This window comes from Pongo pygmaeus, chromosome 11, assembly GCF_028885625.2.
Source record: "Pongo pygmaeus isolate AG05252 chromosome 11, NHGRI_mPonPyg2-v2.0_pri, whole genome shotgun sequence".
NCBI lineage: Eukaryota > Metazoa > Chordata > Mammalia > Primates > Hominidae > Pongo > Pongo pygmaeus.
Window position 1 is genome coordinate 61831995 of NC_072384.2, and position 27341 is coordinate 61859335.

Consider the following 27341-nt stretch of genomic DNA (forward strand, 5'->3'; position numbering starts at 1 on the left):
CTCAAATGTGATAATGTGCAAAATAGCTGTGAAAAATATCAAGTGCTATATAAAAGAATAAGTTGTAATTTTAAAATTTTTATTACCAGGTTTTATTTCCACCAATAATTTTACATAAATATGAAGGGGGGCAGTCTTATTTTACACATACACAAAACACCTGAGGATTAATGTGGAAATGAGATGATCTCAGCTTTTAGTTGGCCAATAATATATTTAAGAATTGGGCCACTTTTATGTTTTTGATGAAACTATTTTTAATTTTTTGTAACAGGACTACTCTAACTTAACTGACACTACACAGAAGCGAGTTACTAACCAATGGGATAAGCATCAACATAAAAGAATTTAATTGACATATTTAATTTATTTATTTCTAGAGAGTCAGCTTTGTGGGTATATCATCCCATGTTATTACAGAAGTGGGTTACTAACCAGTGGGATAAACACCAACATAACAGAATTTAATTGACATATTTAATTTATATATTTCTAGAAAGATAGCTTTGTGGGTTTATCATCCCATGTTATCTAGGTAGAATCTAAATGATATTCATAAGCATGCAACTTGGATTTAAAATTTAAGGTAGGTATTTTTCTGATCTTACCTGAAAAGTACATGACTTTATTGAGGCTTTTACTCATACTGTTGCTGTTCTTATTCAGCATTAGTTGTGGACACATACTGTGATCAACATTATCTACATATGTATAATTTCTCAAGAAGTTTTCATTGAGTCCAAATTGCTTAATAGACTTAATAATCAAAGTGAGGATGTATATATGCAGAAAGTATACCAATCATCACCTTTCTGAAGAGCCTTGTTAACAATTTTATGCTAAAATGCACTATTATTAAATTGCTTTAGAGTTTGTACTCCTGCCAAAAGAGTACTAGTATTTTCAGAATTAAAAACAGAAAACTGTGTTATTGAGAGCTTAGCTGAAGAAAGGTCAGTTTGTCAAGTGGCTGCTTGAGGTAATAAATGGTAAATAATATTTATTTTTGTCTTATTTGGCACGCTTATTATTTTTCTTCTGTCCTCACTGGTGGGCAGTAACCCTTAGAAAGATACTGAAAGGAACAACTTCAGGCTTAAAATAAAATTATTACTGGATGGCTTCACTTGATAGTGTCATATTTTTATGTCTTATGCAAATAACACATATATATCTTCATTATTCCATATTAAAAACACAATGAATAATTTCTGGAAAAGTATGATAATTATTGCATGTAGATCAATTAAGGAAATCTATGTTAAGGAATATTGGAAATCCAATTAAGGAATACATTTTAGCATAAAATAGATAAATACTAGGGTAGATCAAAGTGACAGCACAACAGTGAACATTATGATCAAGTGTCTCTTTTTTCAACTTTCAGATTTTGTGTGCTATGAACGAAATTCTTCCCTCTCCAAATTTGCATGCTGCAACCCCAACCACCAATGGGATGATATTTGGAGATAGATCTTTAGGAGATAATTCAGTTTAGGTGAGGTCATGAGAGTGGGGTCCTCATGATGGGAATTGTGCCCTTATAAAAAGAGACCCCAGAAAGTTTGCCCCCTCTCTTGCTATCCTCATGCACCAAGCAAAGGTCATGTGAGGACACAGGGAGAAGGCAGCCATCTGTAACCAAGGAGAGAGGCCTCACCAGGCACTGACCCTGTGGGCAGCTTGATCTTGGACTTCCAGTCTTCAGAACTGTAAGAAATAAATTCCTTTTGTTGAAGCCACACAACCTATGGTATTTTGTTATGGCAGCCTGAGCTAACAGACACTGTGTACGTACTTTCTTAAGTGTTATATGGATTTAGAAGTTGTCAGAATCATTTTCCATATGTAATGGGCTATACCTTTAATCCTCTAAGTCATAAAACTATTTATATTATTAATTAATTTTTACAATCAATGATGCCCAAAGAGGCCTTAATTTCTTAGTCCCCTTTCACTTTCATTATCAGCATCAGCAATTGTTAGGGCCATTTTGGAGGAATCCTCCCTCTCTAAAAATAAATTCTTTGCCACTTGTCATCAGTGTGTCAAGTGGAGAAAGGTCTGTTAAGATGCAAATGCTGAGTGGTTGGTAGGCACCCTCCCCCGAAGCTGTTCACTCCAGGCAACCTCTTAGATTAACAGCCTGACATAGTCACTTAGTATCACAGGTGTCTCAAATTTAACATCTTCAATATTAATTCTTGATTTGGCACTATCCCAAACTGCTCCTTCCCCAGTCTTCACCATGTCATTTAAGGGCAAATCCAAAACACCAGTAAACCCTGCTGGCTATACCTTAAAAACAGAATAATCATCTCACTACTTCTCACCATCTCAACTGCTATACCCTAGTAGGTCACCATCATCTCTAGATTACCAACAGATTGCTAACAGATCTTGTTTCTACACTAACCTCTTGTCTATTGTCAACAGCTGAAAGAGTGAGCCTTCCTAAATCGTATCATGTCCCACTTAGATTTCAAACTCTTCGGTGGCTCCGTATCACAACCAGAGTATAAAAGAAAGTACTTAAAATGGTCTGTGAAGTCCTGCATGATCTGCTCCAATGTCCCCTGCTTCTGCAACCACTCCCACTACTCTCCCTCTTGCTCAATCTATTCCGGGCTCACCGGCCTCCTTGTTATTCTTCAAATAGCTCAGGCAGGGTTTTGCTTTAGGACCTTAACTCTAGTTCTTCATGGAAATTTCTTCCTACAGATACCTCCAGAACGTCTAACTCATTCATGACCTCTAAGTTTTTACTCAAATCTTGCCTTTTCAATAAAGCTACCCAAGTACTCCATTTAGAGCTACAACCTACTCTGTCATCTCCCTACCCCTTAACCTTGACTTAGGTTTCCTTATTTTTCAATAGCATTTATCATCTTCTCACATGGTTTATAATTTACTTACTCATCATTTTTACTTACTATTGTCTGTTCTCCCTGCTAGAATGTAAGTTCCAAAAAAGCAAGGACATTCCTCCCCTCCTATTGATGTATGTTTTCCACATCTAAAATAGTGTTACATTATATATGTTCAATAAATAATTATTGAGTAAATGAATTGTTCTATCTAAATGAAATTTCTTAGTGATATAAAATAAACTCCATTAATGTTGTTTTCCATTAGCTGGTATGTCTTATTTATTTTATATATATATATATATATGATTTATATGAGGGAAGTAGGCTCTGGGTTTGTGACTGAAATTTGCTGAGTAGTTGTGTCTCTTTTCTCTCCCTCATTCATATAGTGGGAAAGAGAAAATGAGGTGGCAACAGATAGGAAAAAGAACTGCAGTTAATTTATTGTTTGTTTATATTTTACTGGTAAATGTGCTGGTTAATTGAATATCTAAACTTATGATAAGACCAATGCCACCAAGATTCAGAAGAAATTCCATAGTTAGACATAATCCTGTAAGCTTTATGGTCACCAGAAAGGATGTATCCTGTGTAAGAGAAGTAATTAAATTGGCTAATCTTGGTCAAAACAATGCGTTTCCTTGGCTATTTCTCTAGTTATATTTTCTACTGCCATTTAAAAACTTTTAAAGCCTTTTTTTCTTTTATGGTGTAAATAATTTTATTATATTCTGAAATACAGCACTATGGTTGGGGATGGAGAGAAAAGGGGACATACAATGTTTAAGAAACCACATTCTGCAGCCAAACTCTCAGATTTGCTAGTCACTATGCAACTGCAGTTGTGGGTAGTGAAATACAATTCTCCACCTTACTTTTCACATTTGTAAAGTGGGAATAATAACATATACCTGATGGAGTTGTTTTGAGAAATAACACTTCACAACACACAATGCCTGGTACATCGTATTCACGCTGTAACTATTTTTATAAAATAAAGACGGATTTTATTAAAAGAAAAATATTTAAAAAGCAAATTTTTTAAATAGACATGACATTTTCATAAAATGCTATTGTTCATACAGTATTAACTTGACTCATGGAGGCAAATTAACATTACTATTATTTAAAAAAAACTCTATGGCCTTATTTGAATTTTTATACTAGAATATTTATAATTTGAAACACTAGTTTTAGAGATAGAGATGCTGTGTTGTTCAAAGTCCTCCTCTGCATCTTCATGGTAGGAACTTTCTTTGGTAGCCCTTTCTCTAAGTTAAGAGATATATTGGCAGGAACTATGAAGGATCTGATATTTTACCCTAGGTATGAGCAAACAAGTAGAGTGCCACAATTTCATAGAAGTTGGCAGAATGTGTGAGATTCCTGAGTCAGAGACAAATAACTTTATTACTCAAATCACAATAGGTACCATGAGCTTCATACTTCCATAGATTCCCCTCATTCTGAAGTCCCACAGGGCGAAGAGGAGCTGCCAGATGGGTGCTGCACATGCATTGCGTTTGTTATGCAACTGGAAGAACTCCAAGCTTAGGAAAGTTCCAAGAAGGCTGCCAGCAAACGTACCCAAACTTTGCCCTGGCAGGAAACACTATCTTTGCAATTAAATGTGCAGAAAAGCAAGAAACCCATGGGGACTTAACTCCCACCTACACAAATGCAGTTGCATCAATAAGGCTATTTTGATGAAAACAAGATGCACAAAAATTTTGACCATAGAATCAGACGAACATTGTAAATGTAAACACTCAATCCTTTCTAAGCATTTCTTTGAACATGTAATCAGTTGGAATAAAATTTTGGAATGGTTTGTTCTTTCTAGAGCTTTATCATTTGATACCTTCATAAGCCATGCATTTTTCCCTCTTGCCACATAGGTTTTACCCTTCCCCTCTATTTATTTATGCCAATAATTTAACCTTAGTGGCTTAAGTATTTCTTACAGCATTGAAGGAACTTACAGACACTTTCCCAAGAGTAGCTTCGACATCAGCAATCTTCCTTTCTTTCTGCTGTTTCCTCTGAGAATTGTTTCACAAGGTCCAACATCCTCTTGTGTAGCATAGCTGAACAACAGATACTGAGCTCTGCAAGGCTGATTTCCTTTGTGAATAGTTAACATTTTTTTGATAGCCTTATTTTTAAGAGACATGTTAGCCCTTCTCTTGCTCTTCAGAGATAACTCAAAATAATATCATTTGGTTTTTTTATTTGTTCATAAGCCAAAGCTACAGCTGCCCTGTCCTTTTAAAGTCAGAGCTACAAAATTCATTTGAATTCCAGAGATAAATCAGACTCGTCCATTGCTATTACTTAATAAGCCAAAGTAATTGAACATTTAACAAGAGTTTGCCCAAAGGCTGAGTCAGATTATATACAGGACACCGTCTATATTATCAGTGTACAAACAGCAAATAAGTTTTTAGTATATGTTCACGTCCTGTGCAATATTTGGGACATACTTACACTAAAGAAATTTATTTGGAAATCAACTTTAACTAGATATCCTGTTTATTTGCCAAAATGTCACAATTCAGGTCACCATTTATCTACCAAACAGAATCAATAACCTGTTCGTCCAATGTGGCCTCAAGTGGGTTTTGGCGCAGAAGCGCTCCTCTTGGACCACAGGTGTGGTCCTGGTTGCAAAGTTTTGATGTGACATCAACACTACACAAAAGTAAATGTAACTGCAAATTTTGAAATTCACAGATGGGTCTTTGAAGTCCAGCTCAAAAGCGTGGAGGACTGGTTAAAATAAGTCACAGACTTGCCGGTTTGGGGTTTCTAGAAAGAAAAGTAACTTGAGGAGTTGAAGGCTTGTAGAAGACCTTTCCACAGAGGGTGGGAAGTTGCAGCAGAAAAGACTTCTTCGGGATTTAGAAGGAGAGCGCGCGAGAACCTGAGGGAGCCAGTAAGAGCCGAGCAGGGACTGGTGGGCTCCCGATGGGGTGTAGCCAATCAGGGCAGAGATGGGGGGGGCTAGGCTGCGGGAAGGGGCGGACTGCAGCAGAGTTGGCGCCAAAGTGTGGGATTCAGCCAATTGAAACCGTGCAGGGCGGGGCTGGACTGCGGAAGGGGGCGGGTTCGGAGGAGTGAACTGTGCGGTTAGTGCGCCTTTAAGCCTCACCTGCAGCTGCGCCTCCTTGCACCTGCGCCTGTGCTTTTCTCTCAGCACAGCGGACGCGACTCGAGGGTGACGCTCGCTCCGCTCGTCATGGCCTACCCGGGATACGGAGGAGGGGTGAGTCGCAGCCGCTTGGCCGTGTCCCTCTTCCTCGCGGGGTGTGGCGCCCCCAGGGGCGGTGCCAGCGTGCGGGTGCGTCCTTGGCTCCTGCTCCCTGCGTCCGCGCGTGGTACTCGGCGGCGCCGGACTCTGGGGCTGTTGGGGGCCAGGGCCTGGGCGAGCATTGATCCTGGGCTGACTTGGAGCCGCAGGTTTTCTGGTCGTTGAGGGCCCTCGAGGATCGTCCTGGTGGAGCCAAGGGAGTAATGTGTGTTTGGAAATTTATTTCCTGGAATGGAGGAACAAGCCACCCTCATCTTGTTCCAGTAATCTTTTGTGGTACATCCCTCCCCCGCCCCCCACTCAGGGTTGCTAGAGATCCTCTTTTTGAATTTCCTGACCACTTCTTGTTCTTTAAGTTCCTTATGAATAAATTAAGGTGTACGGTAAATAACTCCCAATCTTTACTGTTAAACGAAGGGCAATCTGTTCTAGACTCCTCCCCTCGCCCCCAGGCGGGGGGAAGTTACTCTTTGTTATAAAACTTTTATCCTACATCACCTTTGGGAGTTGCAAGTTATAATCGTAGAGTCCTGGTGGCTAGCCCCTTCTTTTCAGAAAGGAACCCAAACCTTTAGTATCGATGTCAGTGATCTACAAAGTGGGTTGAGCACGCTGTGTTAACAGTTAACAGTAGTTTGATCCACTGCGGTGTGGGTAGAATATAATATATTTTCTATTTGTTTTTTACCTAAAAAGAGAAATTGTGTTTTACAGATTTTAACATAGGACTTGACTTTGGGCTATGGTTGTGGTCTTCAAAAGAGTTACTCCTACCCCTTGGAGTTCATGGTTGTTGTTGCTGTTGTTGTTGTTGTTGTTGTTTTAGGATATGAATTTCCAGGTCCTCAACTTCCACACATACTTGTTCCTGAAATTGATTTGCTTTCCTTAAGACTTGCCTCAATTCCCTCTGACACCTTCCACTTTGTAATGCCTACGCCTCCTCCGTCCTTAAATTTAGGAAGGAAGTTTAAAGTACCCAAGGAAAGTAAAGCCCCTTCAAAGATTAGTCAAGATTGCATAAACCTGTGGGTCTTTAAAAACGTCCCTAGCGTATACGTATTTTCATTTGGTTGAAGCTATCTGTTTGAAGTGTGTATATTTACTCCTCTTGGTATGCTCTGAATTCATATATGTATGGTAGAGTGAGGTGGCAAGAGTAATACATTTTCATTCAAATAATTTGGTGCTTCCTTACCCACTTTTGTCAGAGTGCTTGAATTTGATGGAGAGTTCCACGACACAATAAAGAGAACGTCTGTATGTGTTTTGAATATTTAAATATCCTTTTCCATGAATTTAAAATAAACAATTCTTTTCAGCTGTTCTCATGCTCATTATTAATCGCCGGAAAGAGAAGTACCCTCAATAGTTGAAGCAATGTAGATTAGAGGCACTGATTTTAAAAAATGTAATTGAAACATTTTAAGATACATTGGATAAAATTTTGGGATAAAACTTACATGATTTCTTTACTAGGAGAATATTAATAAGATAGTTGAGACGTTTATAAATCATGTTAAAGGAAACCCATACCTTATTAATGTTTCTTATATTCTTTTAACAAAATATAAAATGTCAGCTGCTAGACCTAATTGTTTTGATAGTATATACTTTAATTAAGTGCATGATTTATCTCTGTAGGAGATGCATTTCCAATAGATTTTTACTTCTTTTAAGTATTGTTTATAAAAATTGTATTAATTTCTTTTTTTACTAATTGTATACGAATAAAAATTATAACTCAATGTAAAGGACTTTTTTTCTTTTCTTTGTTTCTCATTTTGGTCACAGGAAATGAAACAATCTAAAACTTTGTTACATGTTTTTATTTGTACATGTTGTATTCTACAAGCTTCAGTGTTTTCAATAATAAAAATACATTTTAAGCACAGAAAACTTACACAGATTAGATTTTCACATAAGAAATAGCATACAAAATCAATTCAAAGATGAAGAATCTGTCCTTAGGAATAATTTTTAATCTGTTTTCCCTTCCCAATTTGCAGCATTAACTTTCCCCAATCCCATAATTTGAGAACCTGGTGGTCAGATTAATGATGGTTACCAATTCTTTACCACTCCCCTTATCGAAAGGCACAGACTATTTCTCCACTTTCTTCAATCTGGGTTGGGCCTGTTTCACCTTCATCTGATAGAATACAGTAGAAAAGACACCATGGCGGTTCCAGACTATATTTTAAGAGGACTGGCAGCTTCTCTTTCTCTCTCTTAGAAGCTGACTGCCAAGCTATGAAAAAGTGGAAGAGCCATGTGAAAGGGCCCATGTGGAGGAGAACTGGGGCCCCTGGCCAACAGGGTTCATCCCTAAACACGGTTTACATAAATTCATGTTTCAAGTTGTCCTCTTGATAGTTTCAAATGAGTCAAAATTGATCATTATTATTATTACTACATAATGTGGGTAAGGAAAAACTTAGACAATATTTTCATGTCCAAGCCTTTCATGTTGCTTTGCATGTTTTTGAATCTTTACTATTGCCATTTTGTGATGGCTTTAGTTAAAACTAGATCACATAATCCGTAACATGAGAGAATCCCACATACATAAACTGCAATAAGTCACAGTAGGCTGAAAAGAAACAAGTGAGAGGCCAGCACACAGAACTCTATCTCATCCCTCAGGATACTACCAGAACCACAGCAGTTTCTTTATACATTTTGCTTCCCACCCCTTAAAAGATTTTTGAAAAACTATATACCCTTTTCCCATATTTTATATTGACATATAAAGTTTTGAAGTTTAAATAGTTGTAAAGAATGCAATACTCAACATATTGTAAATGTTGACACTTAAAGTTTCATTGTATTTACATATATATTCTTCTAAGTATGTGTCTTGAGGTTTACTTCTTAGTTTTGCTTTAGGAAAAATCTTGCATTGTTTTACTTTTTGTTTACTTCAGTGATGTTGGTAAACATTTTTAAAAATTGTACATGTTCCTCTGTTAGATTAAGTTCTTAGAGGCTAGTAACTTGCTTTTTTCTTTTACACTTCTTTTAATGCTGGGTAATATATGTTGATGAATTGAATTATGTCTTAATGTAGGACATCTAACATTTTGTAGTTAAAGTTTTTGTGATAGGATTATAAGCTTTTGGTATCTGTGTTTACTTTTTGACGGACTTCTAATAATTTCTTTTAATCCAACTTTTATAGATAATAGGTAGTATTTATATTACTAACCTTCTCCCCTTTCACTATTATAGTTTGGAAATTTTAGCATTCAGCTGCCAGGAATGCAGATGGGACAGCCAGTGCCAGAAACAGGCCCAGGTATACTCCTCGATGGATACTCTGGGTGCCCAGCATTTTCAGACACTTATTCCTCAGCTGGTGACTCCGTGTATACTTACTTCAGTGCTGTTGCTGGACAGGTGAGATGCTAAATTTATTGCATAAATATGTCTTTAAAAATTATTGTTTAAGAGAAATGTCAGCTATTTAGAGTATCATTTTAAATATATATGAAATTTATGTTTTATATATATCCAGACTAATTTTTTTCCTGAGATCAGAGATGAGCATAGTCATAATTATTTCATTTTAAAAGTCTGTTGATGTGATGCTTGATACATTGTTCATTTGACTAAAAGAGGAAACATTGTTTTTCATAGTGGGGAAATCTGATTCTTTCTTACCTAGTATGCTTGCCTTACTGAAATTCTTCGGCAAGGGACTCCTCTTACTAGTCACTAAACACCCCACCAAAACTTAGATATATCTTCTTATGAGTTATCATTTTTCTATCACTTAAATCTTTTTATTTCCTTTACTCTGTTTGACATTTAGGAGCATCATACTCTCCCTGAGTGATAGATAACACAAAGCTAAGTAGGTTTAGCCTGCACATTCTTTTATAGCATGCAAAATGAGTATTGGAAATTTTAGGAAAGTAGGAAGTATTTTAAAAAATTATAAGGAACAATATTTCTAACTTGGGCCTCACTCCCATTTTTTAAAAAAAAATCTCAGTTAAAACCTAAGTATGTCAAACAATATGATTGGAAATCACTTCAGAGTCTCATAAATTTATTCAAGTTGAGAAATTACATTTTTTTCACAGGTGAAGTTATGTCATTTATAGTAATTTTGATTTTATATGGCTGGTAAATTTTCCAGATTATCAAAATAATCATGTCGGGATTTATTAATTAAAAATTAAAGGAAATAGTATGTTACAATGTGATATGGTTGTAGGATGTTATTTGTTTCCAGTAAATTTGAGTGATTATTTAAAGGACTGACTTTATTATGACCAATAGGGAAGTGTGAAACTGCCAGTTCAAGTACATGAATTCTGTGGGTGAATTGTTACTGATGATATGTGAATACTGTGGTAAGGGAAGCTTTTCTTTTACTCCTACGTAACTGTAACACTATACCACAGTTTATTATTTTCTAAGTGGTTGTATATTTTTTTCATGTGAAATTTCAAGGAAAATTAAGCAAATAGGATATGTATTATACCCCTTTGTATCAGGTATTAGTTGTATTTGACAGAAGTATTGAGTAAATATTCAAGATCAGAAGGAATACAATATTAGAAGATGCCAATGTCTTCCAAATTAATTGATAAATAATATAATATTATTTGAGTCAAATTCCTAAAGATTTCTTTTTCTTTTTTCTTTTTGGCACTTGCTGCAATGATTCTAAAGTCTGTCTTGTATACTATGTTGTTGAGAATAAATATTAAATTACAGTATATCATATAAATGTATTATTAATAATTGTGACAGTGTGGTCCTAATGTAAAAACAAACATATAATACTGAAGACCCCAGAAGCTTACCTGTGAATTCAGTATGTGGTAGAGTTAGCATTTCGTATCAGTGGGGAAAGAATGATTCCTGAATTAACTATCCTGAAATAATTAACAATTTATCTAAAAGTAAATATAAATCTTCAGCCTGTACCATACAGTAGCATGAATTCCAGATATATTAAGGGATTGAAAAGAAGGTGTATTGGTGTTTGTCTCCTATTGTTGAAATAAATGAGCTTGTCTTTTTTTTTTTTTTTTTTGCTGCTTTAGTATGTATTGCAGCACCTGCTTTATTTGTGTTTTTGTCTATAAAACTTCTTAGAAGAGTGATGAACTAAGATAGTTGCATGTGTTAATGAAACATTGGGGAACATCTTTTTAAGATGTGTGTTTTTTTTTCTTGATAATGTTTCATTTACTTGTTTAACAATTTGGGGGGAAAGTTGAAAGCTCTTCTGTAGTTATGGAATACAGTGGATTGGTGCATGGAGACTGGGGGCCAGAGAGGATTTGGAAAAAGAGATCTACATGAAAATCATCTTGAGGGAGTTGGGGCAATGTATCAAAGAGGAGATTTGTAAATTGTGGATGGTTCTGGGACAGGCTCGATGATAAAACACATTAGGAAAAGGTAAAGAAACTGGCAGAATGGATATTCCAATACCATACTAATGGGCAGAAACAGAAATTCACTCTTGAGTCTTAGCTGTAGTCCATATCTCTTTTCTTTTATAATGGTCAAGAAAGATTTATTGATGTAGGTAGAATTTTATAGAACTTTAATAACATTTTATTCATTCCCTTGAGTGTTTACTAGGTCTAATATGCTTTTCTAGGAATAGACAATATACACAGAATTAATATACGTGGCAGACATTCTGTTTTGGCTACCCCAATTTCATTTACAACCCCCTTTTACCTTTTATTATGTAATAGAGGCTGGGGAACTATAATAGTCACCATCCCAGATACCTTTGTAGCTACTAAAGGCAGCCATGTGCCGTAGGACTGACCATTGACATGTAGGTGCAGTATCTTTGGAAAATCTTTCTACTCCAAATGAAAAAAGCCTTACTGGGAGCAAGCCTTGGCTGTGGCTGTTTTTGCCCCTTCATTCTTCCTGCCTGGAAAGGGGATTTGAAGTATGGAGGTGCAGCAGCCATCTTGTGACCCTGAGACAACAGGCTTGAGATAAAGACCTATAGATAGGGAATGTGGAAAAATGTAGAGATTGATGACATGTCTAAGTTGCCATACAGCCCTGTTCTGCCTAGCCTCAGACCTCTTATATGAAACAATAAACCCCTATTGGTTTAAGCATCTTCAATAATATTTTCTGCTGTTTGCAGCTAAATGGTACCTTAACTGTTCTACTCATTATACCATTGCCATTTTAAAGGATTATACTGGGAATAAGTAGTATTATACTGAGAATAATTCTATTATCTCTGTTTGACTATATAATACATTCGTCATATAAAATTACAACTTAAAGTATATGAACTAGACATATATTTGGAAACTTTTATTGACTTCTGACTATTTTAGCGTTTTAATTGTCGGCAATAAATTTGCTATGTTTGAACTATTTGATACTTTCCTTAAATTTCCCAGTCTTGTGCTTTTGAATAAATAAACTCCATAAAGACAGGGTTCTGGTCATATTTTCCCTACTTGACAGATAGATATTAGGAATATATAAACATTTGATAAATGTTTTGAATGGATGAATTAACTATCCCGTTTTCAATTTTTAGTCTAAATATTTAGACTGTATTTTTTCATATGTTGAGTTCTACCTAGCTTTGAGGGATCAGGTGCAACATCTGACTTAGGTATACTGCTCCTGGAACCCAACTACCAAACTCACATCTACAGCCATATCCTTTTTTGATGGGCCTCATAATTAATAATGCTCTATGAAAAACACCTGATTAAAGGTTTCTGCAGTGTTCTTATTTGTAGGATGAAGTATTCTAAACAGTAAGGATTAAGTCATCAATTTGGGGAAATTCTGGTTTCTGTCTTCATACATACACACACGCATCACAGTAATACCAACAACTTTAACTTTTGTATGCACACTGCTTCTACTTTTCCACACAGCAACTGTGATGTGGGCATGACACAGGTACCTTTGTATTATAGGTAAGTAAGTGGAGACTCAAATTGAGTAACTGAACAAATAGGACTTGAAGTTGGATATTATTTTAAAATCTTGCTGCCTAACGAAGGGCAATTGACTTTTATTAATTCTCTACCTGATGCTCTTGTAATTTAATTAGGACATTCAGCTTTCTACCACTAATGGTACCTAATTCAGTTAAGGGTTTATATAGTTAGCCTAAGTATCAGCTTCAGCTATAGGTAAAGAAATCCAAAAGTATCACTTGGATTTTATCCATGTAGTGTAGGAAGACATTGCTTATTTGTGAGTTAGTCATTAAGATAACATATTTTCATAACATCTCTGAAGTGATATATTAGCAGAATGCTTTCTGATGGCAATGAATAACTTCCAGCAAAGCTGTTATGGTTGTTTTTCTAACTTCAAAAATTCTGTGAAGAGCACATGTAAAGCAGAGTTCCATTCATTGTACAGATTTTTAAATGTAATCCACATTTGAGTGAGAAATACCAATATTTTTAATGTTTTGAAGTAGTAAATGAACGTGGTCACAAACAGTCAGAAATGCCAGCAGTTTAGTGAAGAACCAGAGGTAGTTGTCTTCACTCTACCAAACAGCTAACCTTCTTTGTACTGGATACTCTGCTACAGCTGGGAATACAAAAATGAAGGAAACTCAGACACTGACTCAGAAGATCTCTGTGTAGCCAGAGAGATACAGACATGTAGAAAATGATGAGAATGTAGGGAAAGATGTGCTAGAGGTGAACAGGTGAAGATGATTGCAACACCAAGCGTTTGCACTTGTTCTGTTTGCCGAGAACAGCACTGCCCAAAGTAAATATAAGATGAGCCACAAATGCAAAGCACATAAATAGTTTTCATGTCTCACAGCATTATTTCAAAAAGTAAAAAGCAATAAGTGAAATTAATTTTAATGTTTTATTTAACCCATTATATAAAAATCCTAACATTTCAACATTTGATAAACATAAAAATTATCAATTATATTTTACATTTTTTACTAAATATATGAAATCTAGTGTGTATTTTATACGCACAGAACATTGTAATTCAGACTAGCCACACTTCAAGTGCTCAATGGAACATACGGCTAATGGCTGCTGTATAGGACAGCAGGAGCATAGAACACTCTTCCTTCAGGTGTTTGCATAGCTTGTTCCTGTGCCAAAAAGGCCTTCTGCCATCTTTTAATTTGAGGAAAAATTTTCTAACCTGTCCTCTGATCTAAAAATATGGCTAATTTTTAAAGGTATAAGTTTCTAACTACAGAATTTCAAATTTAGTAAGCAAGATTCCCAGAAAATATGTGTGACAGAGAAAGGAGCACTTAGATACTTTTGACTAGGTAATGCCATACATATGGTCCATTGAGAACAATGCTGCTTAGTATTTTCTAATTTCTATTAGAACAGCTGCAGTTTTGTAAGGGGTTCTTTTGCCAAAAATCCATTAGAATGTGAGTGTTAATAATATTTCTTAGAAGTAGTTTAGAAAAGTTTTTTGTTTTGTTGTTTCTTAGATCTCTTATGAAGAGTAGGTTTTAAATTTGCCTCCTTGATCCTTCATCATAGCTGACGTTTTGCATTTCTGCCAATGTATGTGATGGTTCCAAAGGAATTACTTATTTTTGTCAAAAACAGGAGGAGGTACTAAATCATAATGAGAATACTCAACCTATTTCATTTCCATTGTGATTTCTTGTTTGCATTTTAAAACTTTATTTTCTGTAATAAGTTCAGGCAAGACATGTTTGGGCAGTAATCAGAAGAATAGCAGCAAGATACAGGGGGACTCTGGAATTTTGCTAGGGGTAGTGGTGGGGGAAGATATATTTTCCCCTTCCAGTTAAAGCTTCAGTATTATTTATAAATAATCTCCTCCCAAAACAGCATGAGTGGGGATGTTTTCGAGACTTTTCTGAACACATGTTAGGCATTTTTCTAACTGTTTAACTGTTTTTCTAACTGTTTAAAATAGAAGTACAATGACTCTTATGAGATTGTCTTGAACCATTATAGAACAGGGTAATTGTGCTATTCTTCAGAAGTGGAAGAAATTATTTCTGTGGTATGATATTTTGTAATATGCCTTTGTTGTCAGTAATTATCTCTAGAATTTTGTAGTTAATTATAGAGTAATGTTTCAAAGAATGCATATGTCTTGATTGGCCTAGAACAGTCAATTAACATTTTAATATGCTTTTATATAACTGCACATTAAATTAGGTCATAATTATTTTTAAACAGGATGGTGAAGTGGATGCTGAAGAACTTCAGAGATGTTTGACACAGTCTGGAATTAGTGGAACTTACTCTCGTGAGTTCTTTTTTCCCCTTTTGTTGAAATTATAATAGGAAATTTATTTTCTTATTTTTTTGTCCCTGTAATTAAAATGTTTAAAAAATTATCACAGTTATACATGCACATAAGTTTAAGGAGTCAAATAACTGTAAAACTCGTTATGAAAATAACTGTTCATTGTGTATTCCTGTCTCCTCAACATTAACTGCTCATTAACTGCTCATAGAGGACACTTCTTTTGACTTTTAAAAATCTGATTCTTTTGAAATTTGCTTCCAGATTTCAAGATAGAATATTTTTTCACGATTGATTTTTGGATTTTATGATTATCTATTGATATCCTGCTATGGAAGATGAGGATTTCACTTTATTTTAACCTTAAACTCTCCCCTGTCTCTGCACTCCACAGAGGAACATTTCCCATCCTCCTGTCCTTCCAATGTAGTTATAATATATAATAATTTTTGTTAGGTATGTTAGTCTTTACCTTATTTTTACTATCTGAATGCTGCTTATAGCTGTATCTTATGATAATGCATGATTACTTTTCCTTTTTATGTAATGTTTTGCTTTTCTTGAAATCAGTAGTTTTCAGGTATTATCCTAGAACTCTGGGATATGCTGTTTTTTATGTGTAGCTGTCATACTGGGATTCTTTCACCATCATTCTGGAGCTGGTTTCCCGTTTCTCTTGAGTTAGATCTCCTTTTTACTCCATCTCTTGTTGTCCTCTTTCAAAGAAATTCATTATTTTATTTTAGTGAAATGTATAGTTAAGCAGCTTCTTAATAAAAAAAAAAAATACGGCCAGGTACAGTGGCTCATGCCTGCGATCCCAGCACTTTGGGAGGCTGAGGTGGGCGAATAATGAGGTTAAGAGATCGAGAGCACCCTGGCCACCATGGTGAAACCCCGTCTCTATTAAAAATACAAAAATTAGCTGGGCATGGTGGCACACACCTGTAGTCCCAGCTACTCGGGAGACTGAGGCAGGAGAATTACTTGAACCTGGCTGGTGGAGGTTCCAGTGAGCTGAGATTGGGCCACTGCACTCCAGCCTGGTGACAGAGTGAGACATCGTCTCAAAAACAAACAAACAAAAGAATACATGGAAGATAAATTTTTGAGAGCTTATGTATCTAAAAATGCTTTCATTCTGCCTTCAGAATTGATTGGCCTGTATAGAATTCTAGGTTACAAATGATTCTCAAGTAGAATTTTAAAGATATTGCTCCATTGTTTCTAGCATCCTTGTTGCTTTATCTTTCTCTTTCCTGCCTGGATGTGATGTGATTTGTTATTCCTCTCTGGAAGCTTGTAAGATCTTTGTCTTTAGTGTTCTGCGATTTGATGGTAAAGTGCCTAGTTGTGTTGTGTGGGGGAACTCAGATGGTATTCTCAGCCTGGAAACTCCTTTGCTTTAGATGTAGGACGTTTTCTTCAATGACATTTTCTGTTTCTTGGAATGCTTTTTGTTTTCACTGGGTTTTCTACTTTTATCATCTTTTCCCTCCTATCATTTTTTTTTTCTGAACGTTTTGGGAATTTTCCTCAACTTTATGTCCTAAACCTTCTATTGAGTCTTTCATTTCTGCTTTTCATTAAAATCCAAGAGCTTCTGTTCTATTTTCATGAATGTGATATTGTCCCTTATCTCTCTGAGACTATTAATATATTTTTAAAGTTTTTTCTTCCTATACAACCTTTGTTTTTTCCAGATTGTTTTTTCTTCTTATTTTGCTTGTTTTGGTTGTCTTTCATGTTAGGTGCTTTTCTCAGTTATCTGATGATACTGCCTTGCTCATATTTTAACTAAAAGGCTGATTAGAAGCCCTGAGATCATGGTTAGGCATTGATTGTGGGCTTCAATGTATGGTGGTTTGGCTGGGCAGTTTTGTCTTGGAACTCTGGGTGTCAGTATCTTTAGGGATTCCCTTTTGGACTGGGTTTTCAGTTGACCTTCTGCCTGGAAAGGAGAGGTGGACTCAGAAGCGTTCTCAAATCTTTTGTAAATTGTCCTTTAATTGCCTTGCTTTTAGAAGATAGCCCTGTCTCAGCTCTGGTATCTTACATTTCAGAGACTCCTCCAGAGAATAAAATTCCAGACTTCTGCTGGGTTGGAAGTAGGTGTAGCATCCATCCAACTGAACTGAGGCAGGGAGGGGATATGAGGCTTAGAATGCTCCTTAGGTAGACATTCAGCCAATTCTTCTGTTTTTATCTCCACTTTCACACCCACTTTCAGAAGTACTGCCAATTCTTTGGCATTTGGGGTCTTCTCCAAGGGTTGCTTCTCAGCTTTTCTCATTACAAGTTCAGGAATCCATTTTCTCAGATCTAGGTTGGTTAACTCACATCCATCAGCTCTTCAACTTGCAAAATTTTGTTCCTTTGTTTCCTGTCTAATTCTCTTTTTCTCTAAAGTTTTATGTCTTAAATCAGTTTACTCTCCATTCTCATGGGCTATGGGGAGGAAGTGAAAAATCTGTCAACTTTCCTGAAAAGTCTGTCTCTCCACTCTTTGTGCTAAATATTTCTTCTTATACATACACATTCCTATTCTGATATTGAAGATCTGCTTATTTGCTGATTCAGTTTTAGCGATCTATTATCATTAATTCGGATTCTCCCACTTTATGAATGTGTGCCAAGTTAACTGTAAAGCAAAATAGATATTATTTACTTGACCAAAAGAGGAAATACCATTCCAGAAATTTCTCATGTAATCCCCTCACTCTGATAGTTGTATAGCCTTAGCTTTGTAAACGTGGGGAACTACCTTTCTGGGTCCCAGTTTCTTCCTGTTTAAAAATTGGAACTATTATACGTTTAGCATGTTTATGTGAAATCATGTAACACATGCCGCCTTATTCATACTAAGAACACATTGAGTATCTATTGAGTTGTCAATTTGAAAATACTACAACCAACAATTCTAACATTGATACTATATTAAACATTTAAAGAAAATCAGCAATTTTAACTCTTGAAATGTTTTATAATTTTTTCTTTAGTGGGTCTAAAATTTAGCTGAAATAATTTTCTGCTTTTATAAAATGTTAAAATGTTATGGATAAAATAAAATAATTTTGAAAATTTTTATTCATTCCTTCATATTAACGAGCTGCTATTAAGCACTTTGTAAATTTAAACTGTACTAACATGATGTTTTCTTTATCAGGACATGAATTTAGTCTTGAGATATGTCAGCATACAAGTTGAATGTAATTGGATTAGAAAAATTAGAAAAGGATTAGAAAAATGGAATTTTATCAATAGATCATCAGTTGTAGTTCTATAAATATGAAAGTGTTAATATTTCAAATCACCCCTGGTTTTAAGATAGTTTGTATTGATTTTTTCTTCCTTTTTTCTCCCCCCAACCCCCGAGAAAAACCAGTTGCTTCAATTCAGATACTCATTTTTTCTTACTTGGTCTATTACAGTAAACTACCAACGGGCTTACCTATTTCCAATATCATCTCACTTTATATTTTATTCATTGTAAACTAAGTTTCTAAAATGGAAATTTTAGAATTTCCCTTCTGCTTCTGAAAACACTTCAGTGGCTTTCATTGGCCCAAACTTTTTGGGGGTAGTATTCGAAAGTTTCATAATTTGGCCTTCATTTGCCTTTCTGATGTCATCATATGTCACTCTCTCCCATATACTTTAACTCAAGTTTGTGATCTCTGAATACATGTCAAACTTTTACTTTAACTCCACTTGTCATTTGTGTTATGAAGACTGGAAGCCTTCCTTTTCCTCAGGCTTGGTTGAAGCCAAGTGCTTTACAGACCTGGAATGTCTTTGTCACAATAATTTTCAGTTAGTTTATAATTGCTCATTTAATTACCTTAGTCCCCTCATTAGATGTGAGTACTTTGAAGGCAGTAATTTTTTTTAAACAATGGGTGCTTAACATTGAATAATAGCTTGTTGATTGTGGTGATTTTATATATTTTGGCAGTTTTTAAATGTTTTATTTTGAAACTAGAGATTGTCATAATTTTACATAGATAAAGTTGGGCATACTCTAATTTAAATATTGAATATGTTTTACAGCCTTCAGTTTGGAAACCTGCAGAATTATGATTGCCATGTTGGATGTATCCTTGAATAGAAATAGAAAATACTAGAATAAAGAGTAATTGCTTTCTGACTATCAAGCCAGTGGTTAGATTTCAGTGCCCATAGTAAACTAGTGAATTTAAAAATACTTTGTAAGATCCTGTTTAAATTCTAGGCTTTCTAGTTTTTATACAGAAATCTATTCATATAATGAGTTTGGCTAAGTCTACAGAAGCATACTCATGTTTTAGTCAATGATTTAGAGTCAGATAAACTCAGGTATCAGAATTTATTTTTGTTAATAAAACTATCAGAGAGATTACACAGGAAAAATGGGATTTAATGCATTCAAAGAGCTATGGTCAGCTCTTAATGCCTGGAAGGAAAACTTCATGACTGTTGATCAAGATGCAAGTGGCACAGTAGAACATCATGAGTTGCGTCAAGCCATTGGTCTTATGGGTAAGAACATTAACATTCTTTAGAATCTATAAAGCTAATCTTTGTTCTTTGATTAGATGAACTTAATTGCTACAATTTACTAACTAATAAAGGGATATATTTTTTTGCCAGCAAGTTCCTTTGTTTGTTTTCAAGGTTGTAGGTAAATTCTGACCAAAGACCTCAACAAAACCATTTTAATTATGATTTTTTTCAAAAGATGATCTTCCATACATGCATACATTCTGAATTTCTTCTGTTGTGTTTAAATTTATTTCTTTGTTAGTACTTACCACTTAGATTGTATTCTTTTATAACTTAGCAAGATCTCTAATTGGGAGCCAAAGCTTGCCTCCGTCAGTCAAAAGTCTGTACAAAATAGCTTTTCAGCGGTAAAAACCATGTTTTTGTTTGTCTTTTTTTTCTTAGATAGTGCAGAACACATAGCAGGTGCCAAAATACATCAAGATGGAAAGGTTGCATTTTAGAGTAATTTAAAAGTATATAACTTTATTCTTATACCTCTGATAAGCTGATGTTCCTAGTATACTTTCAAAATGGATAACATACAATGGTGTTTAATTTGCTTAAAGTTAATGCAGTTTTAAGTAGCTTTATGAATTGTTCTTATGCTTGTGATTTACACTCTTTTCTAAACAAAATCTATTTGTATGAAAATTAATTTTTTGGAAGTTAAAATCTGAACCCAATGGAAGTGGGCTTATCTCAAATTGCAATTTAAATAAGTCAAATTAGTGATTTGTTTGGTTTTGTTTTGTAAATAGACATTTTAATTTAGTAGTAGTGACAGTCCAGCCCATATAAACATATGTAGTTCAATTATAGATCCTTAATACCTAATGGATTAAACCTGGACCTTAATTCAGCCTAATGTTGGGAAATTAATGTAATCTTTGGCAGAAAAGAAAATCTCCAGAGTTCCAGTTAGGCAGTGGAATGTAAAAAGGGTATTCTGGATTATCCAAATTTAAGATCTTCATGTATATTTTAAAATATTCAAATTATTTTGCTGAGAATACTGTGGGAAAATCTAGGAATTTTATCAGTACCACATTTAGCTCATAACTCTCTAATATGAAGTTCAAAATATATTTGCATATAATTACATTAGTTTGCATGTTTTACTGCTTCTTTCAATTTATACCTTTCCCGTATTACATTCTATTGTAGCTACATGTATGATTTTCTCCTGTTGCATTTATTTTGGTTGTTTTCACCTTTGAATTGATTAGTGTCATTTGTTCAAGTCTACAAATCCAGTAATGTATGGGCAATAATACTGGGCTACCATTCTTCTTAGTAAAATGTATACATCTCATTAAATGCATAGGGCCATCTATAAGGGTACAGCAAGTAAAATATATTAATTTATGTTTTTATTCAATTGTATTTGTTTTAAATTTTAGATTTTATGTATTTTTAAAAATGGGAGTAATCAAACAATAATACATGTATAGAATTTAAAACTAATTTAAACATACTGGGAGTACATGATCAAAAACTTCCTTCTCATTGATATAAGTATAAAATCCAAAATTTTGGACATCACAGGACTACTAGAACAAAGAACCAAGGAAATCAGTGAAATAGTGAGAAAGCTGTTATTATTATTACAGTGTATGAAGAAACACTAAGAATTCCAGGACAAAAAAGAATATTTTTCTGTTTTTTTCCCCTGTAATCATGTTGATCCTCCAATTTCTCTTAGTTATAAAAGATACTTTCAAGTAATATGTTCAGTGGGAAATATCATTTGAATAATAAAGATCATTAGTAATCTTTGCATTTATATTCTTTAAGAACTATACAAAGTTACATAATCGAAATATTGAAGCATTAAAACCCATGAAATTAGACATTATTTCAAAATAATATATGATAAATTCATAAGAAGAGAATTATTTTCTTTTCCTTAGCTTTGACTTTATTACAGAGTTAGAATTGTGATATTTATACCGATTAACAGGATTAACAGTGAAGCCTTTGTCTGATCAATTTCAATATTAATGTGTTTTGTTTCTAACTATATTTTTGTGGAATGAATTTTGAAAATTATGACTTCATTAATGAGAAAGCAATCTTGCAGTGTTCTTATGTTATTTACATTTAGAAGTTTTAATTTATCTCTTTTTTAGGTTATAGGTTGAGTCCTCAAACATTAACTACTATTGTTAAACGTTATAGCAAGAATGGCAGAATTTTCTTTGATGATTATGTTGCTTGCTGTGTGAAGCTTCGAGCATTGACAGGTATTGACTATTTAAAACTAGGTGTACAGTATTATGTAGCTATTTTTCTTGAATAATGTGTCTCATTTCCTCCAGCAAGTTTATAATAATGTGTGTTTTCCCCCTTTATTCACTGTTAAATCTAATTAGTTTTAAGCCTTCAAATATTAAGGAATATAAATGATAAAAACTTGTTATGTTATTTTTGGAAGTTTTTCTTCATATCTCTGTTGCCTGGGCTATTCAATCACTTAATATTTAATTGAATATGAAATTATTCTTTTTTTGTACCTGGGGGCACTAAATATTTGAAACTATGTATTTTAAATTACAATAAAAAAGTAATTTCTTTGTTTAAAGATTTCTTTAGGAAAAGAGACCACTTGCAACAAGGGTCTGCGAATTTCATATATGACGATGTGAGTATCCTGCTTTTGATATTTATACTGCATTCTAGATAGTTCTTAGTTAGTAAAAAAAATTTAAGTGATCCCGAGTACCAGTACTGGAAATAATATATTTTGTATGCCATATACTTTTCCATATTTTTCAGCTTAACACAAATATAAGATTAATATTGGTATAGGTGCCAAACAATTTGACTTCATGTTAAATTGTAAATATACTTTTCAATTTTTATTACAGGTTTTTTGAATTAAAAAAAAATGATCTTTCAAATCACTTTTAAGGGCCAAAACCACCATTATTTTTAAAAAGGGTAGTTTACTGTAGTGATATTTTTTCTCAGGGAGGGAAAAATTTTAATCCATGACAGATTATGAAGCTGTTCATTTCTCATTTCAAATGGTTACTATTAACCTGATATTCAGGGTTTTTTAAAATTCAAGCTATAAGACAGTTACATTTTACCTGTGCTTTAATGTTTCAGAGTTTTTGTTTTGTTTTTCTTATATTTACTGATGGAAGTTACTGGGTCAACATTACTGATATTTATTGACTTGAATTATAAGCCTTTGAAACAAACTTTTCTCTCTTAAGAAAATGCTCTTATGGAATATAATTAGTCAAAAACAATTAAAAACCATTTTATTCTTAATAGATAATAATTTTACTTATGTATTAGTTTTTGCAGGGCACTATGGCAATTTGAATGTTTAGAATTTTAAACCTGAAGAGACACTGAATTCTTTTGCTTGGAAGAAGTGAACCGGACGACTTTAAAACTTTTAAGAGTTTTCTGTTCTTCCTACCTGTTAAACCTCTTACCTTTCTGTGTGTTTTTATTTTAGCAGATAGTTAAAAGCAATAAAAGATTTTTTTTTAACTTGAGGTATTACTGCTTTTGGAAAAGTTATTTTATAAATATGTGCATATTGTCATAAAGTATTGTATGATTAATTGATTTAAATAATGCTTAGCCTTAATTTTAAATAATGTAAATTTAGAGGAATGTACTTTACAAGATAGATTGTATAAGAAGCCAAATGATGAAAGCCTAGAAAAAACTAATTTATACTTATCTGAAGGTTACAAATTAGACTTTTAAATTTTGTTTGTAGTTGGTGGTGTTTGAGGGTCGGCTAGAAATGAAAGCCTGGATTTTGTGCTGTGTTTGTAATATAGTTTGTTCCTTGATCAAATAATCAGAGAAAAGAAACTTAAAGATCTTTGTCCGTGAAGAAGAAAATTATCTCCCTAGTCAAATCTGTAGTGAAATAAGACTACAGAAGGCATTATTTTTTCCTTTTTTATTTTTTGTAGTATATATTTTTCTTAAATATGTTTTATTGTCTTCTCTAAGCAAAAAGTTCTTAATAAACATAGTATTTCTCTCTGCACCCTATTTCATTAGTGAAGACATAGTTCACTTAAAATGGCATCCTGCTCTAAATCTCGACTTTTGGGAAATGGCATATATTTTTGATGATAGGGCAACATTCAAAATTGTCCTAATTAAATTGTTGTTTAAATGTAATGTCAACTCTTTATAAACTTAAAAATAAACAAGTAATTAACCACTCTAATTGTTCAGAAATTATACATTTGACTTATTTGACAACATTAACATTAGTGGTAGTTTTGCCATTAAAAACCCAGTAAGTATTTTGAGTGCATCTATGTAATGTGGTGTTTTGAGCATAGTAGGCACCACAGCAACTTTTCTGCCTGGTACTAAAACTGCCGAAAATGCGAAGTAGAATCACCAGATCTTTAGTGTTTAATATCCCTGATATAAGATGTTATAATTAATGTAATTTCTTTCTTGGCAAACACCTCATGTCTGTCTTAGTGAAGATTTAATAAACCACATATTTTTCTTATGCTTTAAATGCGTATTTTCTAACCTAACAGTGAGTGACATAATTTTATGACTGCTGACCAAATGAATTTATAGATTTTATAAAATCCCTTGTTTCTTAAGATGGAGGATAGATGGCAATATCTTGAACAAAACCTTTTACAAACTTACAGAATTTTAAATCAGCTTTCACTTTAAAAAATCCTGGAAAGGAAGTAATGCATAGTCACTTGACACTGATAATTTTATATAATTTGCTGTCAAATTCACTTGGTCAGTTTTATAAAAATGTGTGAATAGGTAATACACATAATTTTGTTCTCTGGCTTTTTTATGAACATATATTTGATAATGTGAGAGGACATTAACTGAGCTGGTAAATTAAAGAAACAGAATTCTAATTAGAAGTGTTGTAGGAAAAAGCAAATGTAAAAACACTATGTGTCGTTCACATTGAATGGTGATAATGTGGCTCAGCAACCTGTAATCTTAACATCCTGGTTATACAGATGGTTGTTACTGAACTATTCTGCGGTCAATTATGATTATCTCTCTTACTTGGAGGCTCACAGTTGAGGTAAAACTTTTAAAATGACAAATGGTATTATTCATGTAAGCTTCTGCCAGGTGACATTCTGTATTAGAACTCTTTAACACAATTTTCATTTAAAAATGTTCCTATGACTTTTGGTCATAGAAGGTCTATGAAGGAGCTTCCATGGCCAAACATATTTAGAAACTCTCACTTTCTAAAGCTTGATAAGGTATATTAGCATCTGAAACCCCAAGGTTAATAAAATCAGTCATGTTTAATTTTATTTGACCCAGTTTTTTCCAAACTTTTTGACCACAGAACCCCTTTCTCTAGCAAAACCTAACATTCTATGCCGATCCAACTTAATTGCCAGGCAACTCTTCTGCACTTTACATTAAACAGACAAACTTATGTTAACAAAAACATTAGGCCTAGAGAATATTTTACCAGAATTTTTATACTGAAATACAGTTCACTTTTTCGATGCTTTAAAAATACAATAACTGATATTTTTATGATGAACATGACTGTAATATGAATATAGTATAGTAGTTTGCACTGGTTAACTTACACCCCAGTTCTTTTACGATGATGTAAATTATTGAATAATGTACACTGTTAATGTATAAGTGCTTTTATTTATACAGTAAACATGTTTCCATGTCATTTTGAGAATTTTTTTAATAAACATTCAAATAGCTTGCTGTAAAGTTTTGTATCATACAAAATCTGTTACATATATATATTATGAGATGCTTCAGTTCAAATAACAGTGCAGTAATTCACCTATATCTAAAAGACTGCTAAATGATTAAATGTCAGGTATTGCACTTCTATTCTGAGTGGCAGTTTATACATTTTAAATTACATCAAGGGTAAATCAGTACTATGGAAATCTTAATTTGGTCCGCTTTAAATGTAATTTCAAGGATTTCTCATTTGATCTATTTACACATGCATCCAGAAAAAAGTAACAAAAAATGTAGTCAAGTTATGTTTATTTCCAAAGAAGGCATTTACCCTAGAAGAAAGTAGAATCTGTTAATACAGTTTAAAGTCTGTGGCGTTAAAAAAATAACAAAAATCAATTTGTGATTATTTCTTTAAGTAAAATATAAGACATTAAGTTTGCTTGTAATCTTATGGCATTACTAAACTGGACAAACAAAATAAATACTCTTTGTCAGAAATGTGCTCTTTGTCTTTTTACGTTTGACAAACTTAAATGATATGTTTTCTTCTGCTTTTCTACTTTTCTGGGTAATTATTAGAAATAAATTTGTTAATATCTGGTGAATTAAATCTGATGAGTAAATTCCAAGACTTCTTTCAGGCAGGCATATTCTGTCCCATAAGCTTTAAAATGCAACCATGGGTGTTTTATTACTTTGAAACTTGTGTTAGAAGATCCCAATTTTTTGGTTGCAATTCAATCATTTACATAGTGAATTAAGCACATTTGAATAAATACATAATGCTAAAGTATCATCCAAGAATATGTCTAGAGTTTATACATAATACTAGATGATACAAATTAAAATATTTAGAACTGGTAAATATTTAGAAGTTATGAGTACAGACAGGATTTTAAATGAATATTGCCCAGGTAATATTTGAAGTCTAGAATGAGGTCATCATATAGTACATATATTAAACTTTTCCTGTAATTTAGAATTCTGAGCAGAAAACTACTTTCCAGCAAAACACTGGGAAACTTCTTAGGAAAAATTTGTCTGTCAGCTCATTATTTGAATGCTGGGAAATCTGTGCTTTTAATCATTTCCTGCCATATCTCTTTCTACTTGTTTTTAAAAATATGTTTTTCTGGCATATAAAGAAAGAGTCTTATACACTTAGCATTCCTTTTATCCAAGTAGCTTGGTAATATGCAGCTTTGTGTATTATTTTGCGAGTATTCAGGACTCAGGTGTGCTTCTATGTATCTGAATAGTGAGTAGACATTGGCAACACTTCTACGTCACTATGATGTGCCATACAGTAAGAGAATGAGGAAGCTGTTTTCCCTGTGTGCTAATTATGTTTCAGATGTGCCCCTTCTGTAACATCAGAGATGGTGGCAATTTGCAAAGCTTACCAGGAGTGAGAATTGGCCTAGATCATCATTTAATAGCAATATGCAGGAACACTTAGGAGTGATTAGGTCCTAATTCTGACATATCGTGAGAGGTACCCCACTGTTTTCCCTTAACCATAAAAATGTAAGTATGTACAGATACGTGCATACAGATATTTGCATTCTAGTTGACTGTATTATTAAATCAAATTTCAGTTTGCAGTAATTATTGAATTTTCAAAGGATAACCTGAAGAGTGCTAGTATGAATATCGCAGAAACGTACTTA

At 33.8% G+C, this 27341-nt stretch overlaps 2 protein-coding genes across 7 annotated transcripts in view; one reads left to right on the plus strand and one right to left on the minus strand.

Annotated features, from left to right (window-relative positions):
• GCA (grancalcin) overlaps positions 1 to 26171 on the plus strand; it is a 43966-nt gene extending 17795 nt beyond the window's left edge. For 2 of the 5 annotated variants that reach the window (XM_054477434.2, XM_054477439.2), the window contains 7 exons: positions 9412 to 9579; positions 15369 to 15438; positions 19489 to 19532; positions 19809 to 19956; positions 22092 to 22205; positions 22545 to 22603; positions 23269 to 26171. In XM_054477434.2, the coding sequence (XP_054333409.1) occupies positions 9412 to 9579; positions 15369 to 15438; positions 19489 to 19532; positions 19809 to 19956; positions 22092 to 22205; positions 22545 to 22603; positions 23269 to 23295 (630 nt within the window). In that variant the 3' untranslated portion in view covers positions 23296 to 26171. Of the gene's footprint in view, positions 1 to 5902; positions 6136 to 6242; positions 6457 to 9411; positions 9580 to 15368; positions 15439 to 19488; positions 19533 to 19808; positions 19957 to 22091; positions 22206 to 22544; positions 22604 to 23268 lie in introns of those variants that run through there. The other 3 variants (XM_054477435.2, XM_054477438.2, XM_054477436.2) reach the window with 3 other exon arrangements.
• Positions 13540 to 27341, minus strand: part of KCNH7 (potassium voltage-gated channel subfamily H member 7) — a 494352-nt gene continuing 480550 nt past the window's right edge. For both annotated transcript variants that reach the window (XM_063648257.1, XM_054477433.2), the window contains one exon: positions 13540 to 13749. The gene's annotated coding sequence lies outside the window, so the exon portion shown is untranslated. The remainder of the gene's footprint in view (positions 13750 to 27341) is intronic.